Source organism: Monomorium pharaonis, chromosome 2 (genome assembly GCF_013373865.1).
Source record: "Monomorium pharaonis isolate MP-MQ-018 chromosome 2, ASM1337386v2, whole genome shotgun sequence".
NCBI classification, from domain to species: Eukaryota; Metazoa; Arthropoda; class Insecta; order Hymenoptera; family Formicidae; genus Monomorium; species Monomorium pharaonis.
In genome coordinates, this window is record NC_050468.1 from 18,011,273 (window position 1) to 18,027,265 (window position 15,993).

At 31.3% G+C, this 15,993-nt stretch overlaps 1 protein-coding gene across 4 annotated transcripts in view; it reads left to right on the forward strand.

Moving 5' to 3' along the window:
• The window catches only part of LOC105838214 (glutamate receptor ionotropic, kainate 2), a 260,580-nt gene that overhangs the window by 100,523 nt on the left and 144,064 nt on the right, over positions 1-15,993 (forward strand). For all 4 annotated transcript variants that reach the window (XM_036283084.1, XM_036283083.1, XM_036283086.1 and 1 more), the window contains exons 2-3: positions 8,052-8,270; positions 13,638-13,793. In XM_036283084.1, the coding sequence (XP_036138977.1) occupies positions 8,192-8,270; positions 13,638-13,793 (235 nt within the window). In that variant the 5' untranslated portion in view covers positions 8,052-8,191. The remainder of the gene's footprint in view (positions 1-8,051; positions 8,271-13,637; positions 13,794-15,993) is intronic.

Sequence of the window (15,993 nt, forward strand, 5' to 3'; positions counted from 1 at the left end):
AAGAGAATAAGCTATCAACGCACGTGTAAACTGTCGCTCTGTGCGTTACGCTGCTGCAACATCCGCCCGTTAGAAAGGTCTCATGGGCGCCGAAAGCGGCAAAACGTTTTGCGAAGTGGTGTGCCGTTCCCCCAGCTAACTATCGCGAGTCGGTAATTCTAGAACAGTTCATAGCGGGTGGATAAATAGGTAAATGGTGCACTACGTGCTGCGAGCATGCATAACGCAAGAGTTCATGCATTGTAATGCCAGCCTTTGCTGTCCTATTAAATTAATTCGCGAACTAAACCGGCGATGAGATCCCAAATAATTTTGGGTGTTACACAAGGAATACTGTAAAAACAAAGCAAAGTAAATCTTTTAAAAGACCAAAACGTCTGAATAAGATTTGTGCAGATATATAGGAATATTAACTCTATTTACATGCATTACGTCGACATTGTATTACTGACAACACTTAGAAAATTATCTTTTATGATCATACGCAATTTTCTTAAAGAATCGATACTTCATATCTACGTAATTTAACATATGATGAATTTTAATATGTCTGTGTTATGGTTTTAATATTACGTTAAATCAATTAATATTTTAGTTAACAAATACAGCTGTTAAGTATGTTTATCCGGATTTAAGATTTAATAAATTATTTTAATAATCGTTTTTTTTTTAATAATAATTTTATTATTAGAAGTGATGCGAATTTAGTGTTTATTACAATTTTGAATGATTTATCGATATTATCGCTTCCGGTTAATTAACGTATTGAAATTGAACCTGCAAATCGCTTTTAGCGATTTTACCGTGGTTGAAACTTATCACAGCGTAAATTATTGCGCATATTGTTATTTCGCACAACATGCAATATATTTTAAGATAGTTGAAATTGATTACGTCCACGCTATCGTAGTGACGACCAGATGGTAACATGACTGCATAATTTTGAATATAAAATCGAAATAATATATACAAGTAGCAGCAGATATTAAATGATGATACAATGGAAATAATGATGGTAATTGTAATTGTACGTTACATCTGTAATATTTCATTTTTAACGCTATTGATATTTGACGCTATTTTTGAAAGGGTTGTGTTGCCCAAGAATTTGTACTATGTCCAGTGAAACGTTCGATGAGTTTAATCGCTCGAATTCATGCATTTTCAAACCATTCGATTGACAGAAATATCAAGCGATGACAAAGGCCAAAGTATCGCAATGCACTTTGCTCTGCTACGTGTATGTTTCTTTATCATGTTATGGATTGACAATCTCTCTCTCTCTCTCTCTGATAATTCTTATGGACGTCCATCCAATGCAATCCGTGAATAACATATGCGCCGAATACAAAGCTGTGGGAAAAACAAAACGGAAAAATAAGCGCGATCTGTCCCCGCACGCGAACGATCTCCATAATGAAAGAGAGGATATCCGGAAAGCGAATAAGGGATTTGCGTCGCTTAACGAAATCTGCATCGCGAGATTAACAAATATTTTTCTAGGGCATGTACACACATAGTTCGGCGAGACGCAGCGTGTATAGCGTTATGTATTTTCACTGTATTCCTGGCTGCATTTACCAACCTTGCACAATCCGACTCGGTTCTGCCTCTTGCAGAGCCGGTATATATTCTGCACGCATGCTCATTGTAGCTACACGTTTCGCGGCTCTCGAAAAAAAGCCCTCCAGCTGCAGTTTAAAAACGCAAGCAATCCTACCTTTTTTCCTCGCTCGCCTTCCCAACAGTGTCTTTCCTTTGCTTAGTAGACTTGCTGAAGTTGTATTCATTGCTTTCAATCCCGGCCGCCGTAACAGTTTTTTTTTTCTTTTTTGTAGAGATGATAAATGTGTAAGGCAAGAAAAAGCATATGTTTTGTAATTTTCCGCGTAGCTCGGTGAAAAATTAACGAATGTGCGCAATTAGCAATTTGAATATAAATTTCCGCTGGGAAATCAAAATACATGAAGTAATCCAATTTCGACCGACAATGCATATCCGAGTTGAAATTTTATTCCTACTTTTGATCTTAATTAGACCTTTTACACCTATTTCGATACATTAAACACGTAATAAACCTTTTTTAATACTATATTTATTTTATTGATTATAATAGTTTGTGGAAAGTTTTAACAGATTTTACCGTAAAACTTTTATCCTCAAAATGATAAATTTGTTGGCAATTACCATTTTAAAACGCAAAATAGGAACTCAAAAAGTTATGATAAGGATTGAAACTGAAATAGGGGTACAATTTCGACTGAAACAAGCTTCCTATAAATTCAAAGATTTAGAGAATTTTGTATATATTAAATAACTAATGTTAAATAGAAAAATTTATTTTATTTTAAATATAAAGGTTTATTGCGAATTAATCGCCAAGAGAAAAGAGAAAAAGTGAGAAAAAAACTACACAAAGGTGAGGAAAAACGTGATAATCATTTGTAATGAAATTTGAATAATACCAGACCTACGTATATCAAGAGATGTTGTAACTTGAAATCAGCAAGACCTTTTTCCTGCATTTTTGTGGGAAATCTGACCGCACATGTTACCATTTACTTTCATAGGGTATTATGAGGCAACTGCAACAAAAGGAAGAAACCGGGTGAAGCAAGGAGCGTGCCTTGGAATTTTGCGGAATATATTTCAACGCGTAATATATTTTGGAATTATATTCACAGCGCGACGCTTACGTAATGCTACTACAGACTACCGGTGCACATAGCCGTTGTATAACATCTCGGGGAAACTTATATTTAAAAAGAGATGAATGAGAGCAAGATATTTATACGTTTATTATAGTTGTTCTGCTACCTATGCTGGGTCCAACCATAACTACTCGTGTCGCTTCTTTTTTTACTGTTTAATTTACTTTGCCCTACCATGAGCTATACAATAGTCATAATGGAGAAAAGCAATAATTGTATATTTTTATTTGTACATTCTTTATATCTTTCATTGCATATCTTTTTATAAATTAAATAAATTTTTTTTCTAGCTTATAAATACCAAATGATTGAACAACAATTCATTTTATATAATTTAATTTTATATATTTATATGTACATACATTCTACGTATTGTAAAGAAAATGTTTATTTCTTCTTTGTTCTTTTTTACATTTCTTACATTTTTTAAATAATGACCATACATTACACCCAAAATCGATTGTGATCAATTAATTTGGCATTCTTTGAGGCAAGAAACAAATGCACTTTATAACGACGACGCGACAAAAATATCGAATTATAAATGGACAGGCAAGCTGATAAACTATAAAAACTTCCGAAACTCATTCAAAGTTTAATATATCACGATTGATGATCCTTAAGTAAAAAGAGAGGAAAGAAGAAAAAAAGAGAGAAAGATAAAAAGATGATATAAGATCCGAACAAATAATAGACATAATTTCTAGAATATTACAATATATTTTCATTTTTATATTTTTGATACACACATAATTAATATTCTTAATTTAAAAATTTATTAAATTGTGATTTTAAAACTTAATTGTTTATCTCTTGTTTTAAGTGATACGAAATTAAATTACGGATAAATATGGACGAAAATTATAAAATTAAAGCTAAAAATTTTGTTTATACAACTCCTAACTATCATTATTAATTTATTTTTTAATTTATTAAATCTGGGTTTTATATAATTAGATGAGAAATAAGAAAAAGAAATGAATAAAATTATAATGAATATACATGAAATATTAACATATTTAAAATATAAAGCTTTTAAAAGAAATATTGTCTCACAAACTTTATATTTTAAGTATGTTAAAATACATAAAATTAAAATATTATATGTACAAGTTTGTGTGTGTGTTAGTTTTATATGTTTCTTTTGTTCCTTACATTTACTATTTATAATATCTAATCAACAATTCCGAACAATAAACTCAGAAATATAATCGAGATTATAATGTGTAATGCATTTTTAACTATTAAATGTCTTATCTTGATAATATTTTTTTTTGAGAATTTTATTTGCAAAAATCTAATTTATGTACAGTGTATAACAAAAGTTGCAAGAGATATCTTCAGCGGATTTAACACTAATTTTTTTTTAAATAATTACTTTAATATTATTATATAACACTTTTTGCTAAACATATTCTAATTGAAATATTTCTTATTGTGTTTTTATTTTCGTGATTTACAAGTTTAAGTTTACTATATATAATTTTAATACGTGATTTGTGTAATAATAACAATTTTGTAATTATTACTGTGTACTTAATATGATATCAAATAAGAAAATAATATACATATAATATCAAATGATGAAAGATTAAACTAGTAAATAATGTATCAATAACGATAAATTCTGTTCTATTTCTGTAAGCTTTATACGTGCATTATTTCAATTTGTATAATAGAACAATAGATTTATTATACATATCCCATAGTTTCCAACATTTCCAGTAATCTCTCCTAAACCATTCAAGGCAATGGAGATGTTATTTATATAGACAATGTACTAACAGAATTATTGTTTCAAAATAAACGATAATTTGACACTCGCGCGAAGCTGTATCGCAATTACACTGATCTGCAACACACAAATACGAAACATGTGTGTAATACAACAGTATTTAAAATAAAAAGAAATATTGAAAAATTTAAGAAATTATTTTACGCATTGAATTTTTTTTTCGCTTTTTGTATAATATTTAATAAAATAGTTTATAATAGTTAATATATAGTTAGACTTTTTTGTTAAATGATTTTAAAAAAAGTTGCTTTCAAATTTAAGCGGAGTGAGAAAAAGAAGAAATAAAGAAACGCGTCATTTTTTCCAAAATAATATCGAAAAAAATAATTAAAAATTTTTTTAATCGATTTCTCTAATCAAGGATATTGTACGATTAGTGTTAATTTCTGTTGAATTTTTAAATTAATATAATAAGTATTTTATAATAATATTGATTCTATGCACAAGTGGTTCCGAGAGTCTGGCTGAAATTCGAATTATGAACATTTTTAGATAAGTTTTGCGAGGACAGGATGTTCAACTTATCAAACTCTTGAAAATTTAGAAATGTAATTTTCGTATTGTAATTTAAAAAATTCTTAATTTTTATATATTATCTTCTTCAGGTTAAACTTATGTATGCTCCATAGCTGATTGTTTTAAGCGGTTTACATTCCGAAAAGTGATTAATTAAAAATTTGATATTGTTCTGGATTTAGAGAAAGAAGATTTTTGATACAGAAAGCAGACACGCCACTGTCTTTTATTTACGCCACGATTATCGCAATTCAAATTTCGAGTTAATTTTTTAACAAAATTTTATAAAATGTGTGTCAATTTGTGTCAAAACAAATCTGCTTTAAGTCACTGAACTAAATAATCTAAATAACTAATTATTTATGCAAGTAGCACATAACGTATACTTACCCCATGCTCCGCCGTCGCTAGAGCTATAGCTCTCTCAGGCCTCTTCTCTCCTCTTCAAAGTTCTTCGAGGCACAAATTCAACACATCACTTAAGAAAATGTTGTTAATCACAATTGCGCGCACATTAATTAATCAGAGTACGATAATCACGCATTTTGCATGGCGTTCCCAACGTTATCCAAACGTGACTTGTAATTCTGCAAAATACATGAAATATTATGAACGAACAATATACACAGCTTTTTGTTATTTAAATTATTTGAACCGACGATTCATTTTCAATTCAGAAATAGAGAAATTGTGTTTAAACTGGTGAAAAATTAGGAACGCATCTATCTCGATTTCTATTTTAATCGATGGAATTGCGAAACATGTCTGTTTTGATAAATCGACATTGTTACCTGTAATGCCATTACAAACTGTTAATCGTGAGAGTTAATCAATCGCAATATTGAATTCGCTAATTGCTCGCGGGGAACGATCGCGATGTCGAGGGATAATACGCAACATGTGAAGCTGCATTAGGGTTGTTTATCAGGTTGTCCAAAAGTTTTGTTCACAGAATTTGATTGAGAAATCAAACCGGTCGTCTGGTTTTTAAATCCAAGTAATAAAATAAGTTTTACATTATGGAAGGACATTTATAAACAAAGTTTGGATTTTATTGACATTTTTTTAAATTTTAAGCGTGATTAAGCGCTGCGTGAAACTATACGTATAATTTAATAGATCGTCGATTCTCATGACGCTATGTAAATTTTGTGTTCAATGATGAGATTTATTTTATATTAAATAATAGTAAATTTATTAAAGTTTTATTCAACCAAACACTGTTTATAAAACAGTTTGGAAAATAATATAAGTAATTTCTTATTAAATTTTTCAGTAAACGAGGTCTTATAGATGTCTGGAAGTGGATATAAAAAATATTTTATTAACGATAAATTTTATTAACGATATTTAAAGATATTTTCAAAATGTGCCTAGAAGTTGTTTAATAAATGTCTAAAAATATTTTATTGAAGCTATCTTTGTAATTTCTAAACTACTTCTTTAAAATGTCTCCAGATATTTGAAAATGTTGCATAAAATACATTTTTGTCTACTTATTTTTAATTTAGTTTTATGATTACGATTTGTGTTAAATTTTGTTCAGTTAGTTTTAAGTTGTTAGAGGAAATGTTCAATAATTTAGATTTTTGGCTTTGTGAACCCTCACGTTGCTATCTATTTGCTTGAATGTTGAAAAGTGAATCATAACGCAATGACCTTGTCGCTACAGCGCGCTATATGACAAATTTACAACAAGTACCAAGGCCATCTGTCAGCCTATACTAACATGAAATATTTAACGTGTTGCAAAATAAATAGACACTGAAATATTATTCTCTTTGCTTTTCGAGTGGTGAAATGGCGAATTTGTGTATATAGAATGTCACACTGTACGATGCACAGTAGAAAAACAAGAGCCTAGATGCGCGAGTATCAACCAACTCTCGTTGTAACTCACTGTAAAATATTTAATAGTAAAAATACATTATACCAATAAAAATTTGTTGAATATTCTGTTTCTTGTATTTAAAATTAATATTGTTAAAAGATTTATATGTTTTGCACTTTTATTAGCTTTGTCGAAATTAATTATGTTTGCTTAGAAAGATTAAAATTATTATTATCCTCATTCAACAATTATGATACAAGTGATTCTATTTAATTAAAGTTGCTTTTTAATTTTATAAGTATACATGCGATTATTAACTCAGCAAACTATTATCAAATTTTAACATTACACACAAAGTTAATTATTTAGTTTAATGAAAATATAAATAGATTATGAATTCCTCTATTTAACTATCAAAAATCAATTTGTCGATATATTAGTTGCTGCAATAAATTCTATACTCTTTTAGAAGAAATCGGAAGATAGTATAAGCTGAACAGTGTACGATATAGTATAAGGCATAGAAATCAAGAACAAATGGTAGTAGAGTCAATGTACTAATCAATACACAAATAAGAAATTTACGATGTATTTTGTGAATTATAATGCGTATAAAAAAAAGAGTGATGAATCATTAAATACTAATAACTCATAACTAACACTAATAACTATAATATATATACTATTATATATTTAATTTCTAAAAATATTATGTGTTAAAAAAATAAGATAAATAATAGTTTTTAATTAAAAAGTGAAAACACTCAAAAAGCTATCAGTATAAGCTTGAATTGACGATAAAATCTGCTTGATTTTAATAAATATATTTATGTAAAAGTATGATTATAAAATATTAACACAATTATAAAAAATAATTGTAAGAAAAAAATATTGAAATAAATATAAACATTGCCTAACTGCGATATCTAATTTCATTAATACTATTCGATGTCTTATTTCTACAATTATACGTGCAGTATTTTGGCGTTGATGACTTAAAAGCCCATTCCCTTTTTCGTTGCTTTCCTATCCTCACAAGTAACATTCCTCAATCATCGCTGATTTCGTGTCGGCAATCGGTGATGTCGCGGCACGTTTGAAATACAATTCTGTTGTAAACGAGGGCAGTTATTCAGACCGGATACGAAGACTTGCGGTGTGCATTTTAATGAACTCGCTGTCCAATCTTGTTTTCCAGTGGCGTCGGTTCCTTCGGGAGGACAAAGAGAAAACGAAGGAGTGAGGAAAAGAGAAGGGAAGAGAGAGACTGCAAGCTACGGCAGTGGAGGCAACGACGGAGGACGCAGGAGGAGACGGCGGGGTGAACCGGAACCGGAAATGGCTGCGAGGTGGCTGCTACTGCTGCTGGCGCTCCTCGCCGCCCACGCCGCGGCTCTTCCTGATTTCATTAGGATAGGTGAGTATCTTTCCTAGTTTCCCTCGGTGTGAAAGCCGCGACCCTTTCGACCACATTCAATGGCGTCAGTAAAATTATTATCAATGTCCCGATCGATAATATCCACGAGTGAAGAAACGACTTGGCTTTTCGAGATAATATTCACGAAGATGGAGCTTCGCGAATATTATAAGCAGATAAAATCTTATTTCTCAGTTAATTTTAAATGAACTTAATTGGAATATAACAATTGCAAGGTTAATTGTCGAAACAATAAGTTATGATAATTAAAGCACGTGTAATTTTTTTAATGCAAAATCTCTAGCTTTATTTGCTTGTAACATTGTTATTTCTTTTTTTCTTTATATATCTTTTACATTTTAATTTTTCTAATTGTAACAAGTGTTTAATAATATTTTTAAAACTCTATTTAAAAAATTAATTTTTAGCTAATTATTGTCTTATACTTTTAATCAACAATTCTTGATTTACTATTGCGTGAACAATCGTCAAATGTCGTTAAACTATAGCGGCTTCGTGAAAATGTTTTGCCGGCCAGGTAAATAATTGAAATTAATGGCAGCGATAAAAGGCTACGCTACTAACGGTGCTCTATTTAATTGGCATTGATGGTAGTGGAAGTGGAACAGGCAACGTGACGCGGATAACATGCATTTTACCCGTGTGCGACGACAATTATCGAAGTTCTGGCTGCTACGCGTCAGAGAGAAAATCACTCCGATACCAACCACGCGTGTACTGCTGCGCATGTAGCGGATATATAAACAAGAGGTATTTCACAGTTAAATGTCGCTAACCATCTGCCTGCGGGTATATTGAAAGTAGCTGGCTCTGTGAACGACAGACATGGCGATAAAGCACATTCCGCTTACAAGTCGCGAAAATATCGCAGTCGAAACTAACGTACAATTTAGAGGTATTATAATACGTTTTTTTTTTCACGTGAGAACAATGGTAAATATATATTTTTTAATCATAAAAAGATTTTAAGTACATTTTTGTTTTATATTAATATTAAGAGAATTTTATAATTGCCATTTTGTTAAGCTGGAATTAGACAATATATAATTTCTTGAATCATTAGCGGATGTGCTTGTTTTGATGCATGCTAGAGATACATTTATGCACTGAACGATTTGCATTGCATGATTTCTATGTTTATTATGATACATTATACAAAGCTTGCAACAATGCATATTTGCGTCATGACATTAAAGTAAAAAGCTATCGTATGTTAAAATAGCCAGTTTTCGTCGTTTCTGAACTTTATTAATTAAAAATAAACACTGTTATTTGTTTCTCATTGACATTTTACTGCGCACGTCACCATGTAAGTAATCCACTATCGCTACAAGCTTTGTGTAATGCACCATATTAAACACAGAAATCATGCATGCCAACGTGTCACGCTCAATGCATGAACGAATCTAGCATACATCAGAGCAAGCATAGCAGCGTGCAAGCTAATCATTCAAGAACTCGCGCATCGTATAATTCCAGTTCAATAATCAAAAAGATAAAAGTTGACTTTTCACATAAATATAGTAAAAGTTTACTAAAAATTAATAATAGAATACTTTAAGTGTTTGAGTAGAATACTACAACGTGTATTAATAAAGATATAAAATATAATAAGATATAATATATGTAAAATAAATACTGAAATCTTCCTTGACATTACTGTATCGTACTTTTTGTTTTGTAACGCAGAATATTCTCGTATCAGACATTTTTGTTCTTATAAACGGTTTTAAAAATATATTTTTCAATTTTGCGGCATACACAAAAGCTCTTGGTTACTTTTACGTGGAAATCAAACAAATTTAAATTTGCGCACGGAAAATTACACGTACGAGTACATAGAAAATTACGAGATCGTAAAATTTTATCGATATTTTCTGATAGAAAATAAAATCTCATTTATTTAATGGAACGGAGATTCTTTGTTATACCATTCGACATATATATGCTATTATTGCTTTAAAAAAATTTAATAACTTTATTGTTATCAAGATGTAATAGTGACATAACATTATACCGACCATGACATTTCTAAAAATTATTATTTGCGAATATCTTAAAAATGAATAATTTATAACAGAAGTAATAGTACTTGTACATAAGCTTTTTGTAATTTTTTAAAAATATGAACAACAAGAATTTGCATATTTTACGCACATGCGAAACTATCACGTCGCTGTTTAATATTATGATTCTTGTTTCCTGACGATGCGCGGATATACGCGCAGATGTACGTGAAGCACCGAATGCCCGACTACACTCTGAACTTTTATCGAAACGTAAATTCGCGATGCCACTCGATTTCCGAATGCTTTCTTTCCCATGTTAGCAAGAGAAAGAAAGAAAGAAAGAGAGAGAAAGAGAGAGAGAGAAAGAAAAGCAAAAGCGGATCGATATACACGTCTGAGCTCAGGAAGATACGTGCTGTACTTCCTACGAGTTTTGATGCATTCGTTCGTACTACATCCGTACGCTTGTTCCGTGGCATATCACCAATGTCATGTATGGCCAATAGCTTTCTGTATTGGAAAGCTGGAAATGGAAGAAATTTACCGAAATGGTATATAGAGAAATAAGAAATAGAGAGAGAGAGAAAGAAAGAGAGAGAGAGAGAAAGGGGGGGGGAGAAACTAGAAATTCTTTTAGCTTACATTACGCCGATTGAATTTTAAACATTTCGCATTTCTTAGTTTTCTAATTTTTTTCAGTATTTTCTTCGGTGTCAGTTCAATATCCGTTGTAACTTTCTTGCTATTCCTTCTGCAATATTTCTGTCTGCTTCTTCCGTTTTTGCATGCTAGTCAAACAATTATATAGTCTATTTTTTTAAGAAAATTATGTTTGCAAATTGAATAGTTAACATAAGGAAGACGAAATTTGTTTTTTTCATTCTGATACAAATATGCAATAATATGATATTCAAATTAATTTATAATTAATTTGTTCTCATACAATTCAAATATAATAAATGTTTATATAATAATGAATTATGTACCAAATTATAATTATATTGAAAAATGTCATAGGATTATAATTTATATGTGTGTTCACAAAGCTGTCTTTTGCGCACAGTTGTAATCAGAATTATAAACAATCTTTTGTTTTGGAATAGCTTATTATTTGTTTGTTTTCAACGTTATTATAAACATTATTTCCCAGGCTGGAAAAATCGACGGGTAAATTGACACGAAAATTAAAAGCGGTGTTCGCTATGTTAATACATACTTTTCGTGATTTATGTACATCAACCGTCGCGGCGGTGACAAGTTTGTTTATTTGCATGCACGTGTAATTAAAAGACATAACTTAATACACAAAATACTAAGAATGATCTTTAATGTAGATACTATACAGTAAGATCAATTTAATCTTTTTTATCACATCGCAGCGATTATAACAACGATAGAAGCAACGATGGGTTATTGGCGTCCTCAATCACTTCGTACGAAATAATTAGCGATTATTGAATATTTGAACTCAATTAATTGGACGCGACTGATCTAAAAAGGTAATGTCTAATTTACATAAGCACGTATTTGTACCGATTTGCTACGATTTTACATCAACACGGTCACTGCAGCGTTTAATGATATTCGCAGCACGAATTCGATAAATTGCTCGATAAGCCATTATATCTTGAAACGTTATTGCGCTCTTTTAATCACATGTGTTAGCCTCTACTTTCCCTTCTCTCCTTGAGAGAACGAAACTATTACTCCTTATTACAGAAGTACTAATCATTTCTACGTACTCTGGCAAAAAAATCAGGACGAAATTTATTATCTCGCTGCTAGTACTATATGTTCATCTTTCTTTATTTTGCATTACATTTCCAAGCTATTCATATTTCTGTGATTTACATTTGCTCTCGTTTATATTATCAGGCTCATTATTGTCACAATAAGCGTAGCGAATCGGCCAACCTACCTCACGAGGTACGCCAAAGAGAATCGATAGCAAGTCGCTAACGAGAGACGTAAATCTATCCCGCAAATTCTATAAATCGTAGAGTCAAGCCGGCGCAGCTGCTCGTACAGTTACTTTATGACGTACACGAGATTAAAATCAATTTATGGCGCCAATTTCTCCTAACCGAATGAATTGGAAGGCGCGGAATTTCAGCGGACCACACGAAGAAACTGTCGGGAATACTTACGCGATGTGAAATGACGGGAACAGTAACGAATGGAATGGAACGTTATTCTCTCTCTCTCTCTCTTTCTCTCTCTTTCTCTCACGCGCGCGCATCGTTCTTCAATCGAATAAAAATGAATCTGTGTTTACATATGGAACTTTCAATTGTGATACTATCATTTTAAGTACAAAGATATTTTACGAACTTCCAATCCAATTTCGTTGCATAGCAGAACTATAATTTAGCTTCTATTGTTTCTTTTTCGATATTTCATTTTTCTAAATAAATCTTTTATTTTTGTGTTATCCTGATACTTGATAGAATTTCACTACATTAAAAAAAATTTATATTAAAAGTTATTACGATATGTAGTATGTGCGCAGACCAAGGGAAAAATTATAATTTGCCTAATTCCTTAACTTAATTTATTCCATAAGAATTTTTATTATGTTTTTTATTAAATTGCCATAGTATTTACACTATTTATGATATATTCTCTGACATTTCCCTTTATGACTCGTGGCTATTATCGTACATTACAATTTTATTTTTCGTACATACAATATCACATATCCATAAATTGTATCGTAAATTTTTTATATAAAATTTTCTTTGTGTAGACAATATTAACACCGTTTATTTTATTAATAAAAATTAATATATTAATGTATTTTTATATGTGGTGAAAAACTTATTTTAAAAAAGTACATTTTATTAAATTATAATTTCTAAATTAAAATAAATAATTATCTCTAACAATATATATTTTTTGTTTCAAATGTTTTAAATTGTTATAAAAAATATGCGTAATTTATAATAGAACTTTTCAGAATATTAATATAATTATTATAAATGAATCTGTATATTATAAATGTATTATATTCAATTTTATGTTGAAACATTTTTAAGACGTCAAAGACGTCGGAATTATTCAAAAACATTGAATAGAAGTAATATGTAAATACATGCGCATAAAATACATTAAACAGTGAAGTTACACGGAATACAGTTCCAGTCAGGATCATCTTGCGAACGTGTAAATAGACCATAAATCTTTATCGTATACCGATGCGACAGTGGACGAAGGGCCAGGTAGATAGAAGGTTGGATAAAGATATCCTGTGATGTGGTGGCTGGGGATGGAAAATAAGGAGTGTACGCGTGGATCTCGTCAAAGTAGCACCCTTTAATATGGATGCGTGATTTCCCAGGTGGGCTGTTTCATCCGTCGGACGACAAGCAGGAAGTGGCCTTTCGCTACGCCGTGGAGAAGATCAACGCCAACCGGGACATCCTTCCCAAGTCTCGCCTCAGCGCCCAGGTCGAGGTGATACAGCCACAGGATAGTTTCCACGCCTCGAAACGAGGTGAGTTTCATAATTGAATCGAAAATACTCGTCAGATCATACGAGATTTCGTCATCTTTCGCTTGCTTTAAAAACTTTCTCGCGGAAGTCAATTATTTTTTATCCTTAATGTCAATCAGCGTAAAACTATCTCTGTTTTATTTGGCGTGAAGAATCACTTTAAGTTTACGTCAAATACGACAATTATTCGCCATATTTTTCATTTTTATCACGTATTAAATTAAAATATTTTAAAAATATGTTTCGAAGTTTAAAATATAAAAAATTTTGACATACGTTTGGAATATTAAGTATGAATTTTTACGACAAATTTTTTGCAGCTTCTTCAAAATTTAATTACTATGCAAAGAATTCAAAATTACAAACATTTCAAGAAATTGTGTAAAAAGTTAGCGATACTAATAAAATCGAGTAGTTAAGAGCGTTTTACGTTAGAAAGGGGCAACTATTTTGACGGGAAACTTCGCGATAATGTATGTACGGCATGGCAAATCGTGCATAACTGCCTCGAAAGTTTGTGTGACTTGTTTGATGCGCGAAATAAACTCCATTTACGCGATTAAGGATTCGAGACGTTGTTGTTCGCACGAAGCCTCACTTTCACCGATGCTGGAATAGAGAGCTGCTAGCTGATTCCTCAATGTGACGATCTCATTCTCCAGTACTAGTAAAGCTCTCTAACATCCTTATCTCAGGTGAAGTAAAGCCTCTCCAACGCTGAATCTTGTTACTTGCAGTTTCGGCATGTCTAGTGCATTGTATTCGTGAATCGCAGTTAGTTGTAACATGTTAAAAATTTTACTTTACTCGAATACGTATTTTGCAAGATAATGGCGATCGTCTATGCAAATAAAAAGAGAGAAGGATCGTGTCTTAAAAAATTACATTTTAAAAAGTTGCACTTTTTTAGTTTTATACTTTCTTCTGAATTTTTCTTAATTTTAGTACATAAATTAGTATTTAATAATCTAGATAACGTATTATATATAACGAATAAAAATAATTACTCTACTATTGATAAAATTAATATTAAATTTCTTTTTGTATTAAAGATGTATTATTTATATAAAAGTTTCACAGTTGTTGCATCATAATTTAATAATAAAAAATATCAATTTAATAATAAAAACTAACATGCAAAGCAATATAATTTATACAAATGTTTTAGACGTTCTGTATTGAGACATTGTAAATGTAATTATAGATTTATGGTCTGATGCTGTGACTTCCTTCTAAAATGATACAATGTTAAAATGTAAACAATAATGGTAAATTAAAGAAATATCTAAGTATTTGAATATACTTAAATATTGCATTTTATTATTCTATTATTTTATGTCGTTTTTCTTCCCTTTATTTTCTATCTCTCATATCTTATTCGAAAATACATGGATATATACGAGAAGTTGTCTTTTAATTCAGAAAGTAGACTATGAGTTTTTTTCTATGTTAAAGAAGTTATGGGGTCCAATGAAAATAACTCTGGATAATATGTATAACACACGCCCGTGGTTAATCGTTTAACTATATGCATGCAGGCGGAAATTAATAACGCCCAACACAAAATAATAACTCGGTGGATATTTGCACGTGGAATTAACCAGGGCCAACGTAATTACCATGTCGAGTTACTAAATGATTAAAGCGAACGGTGCATTCTAAATATGTACGCTGGAGTCGCATGCAGGCGCATCGGTCAAGCCGCGAATGTAGGTGAGCGTGCGAACCGCCACAAAGCGTGCGCACAGGGGCCGAATAGCCGAATTTGGCAGCGTTCCAGAATGGTATTACACCATGAAAGCAATTTTATTGATAAACTTCTGTTTGCCAGAAGTTAACAAATCTCCTTGGGACGTACACGCCGATCGCTACGGCTGAACTGGCCGGGCACAATCGCGCCGTACATTCGGCGACGCTCGAATTCGCTGCCATGGGTGATTCAAAAAATTTATCTCCTTCTGTAAATCAGCGGCGAAACGGTACAGTGCAGAGTAACGAGCATTCTGTCGGACGTGTAACTCAAACTTCGTTAACAATAGAGTATACTGTGCTATAATGGCGAATGTGAGATTTGAGCTTTGTTAACAATGGCGTATAATGGGAATATAATGGGGAATTACGCAAGATTCAAGCTTTACGAACAATAATGTAGACTAGAAATGGGAAATATAATCTCAAATTTCGGATGTGTTTTAATATT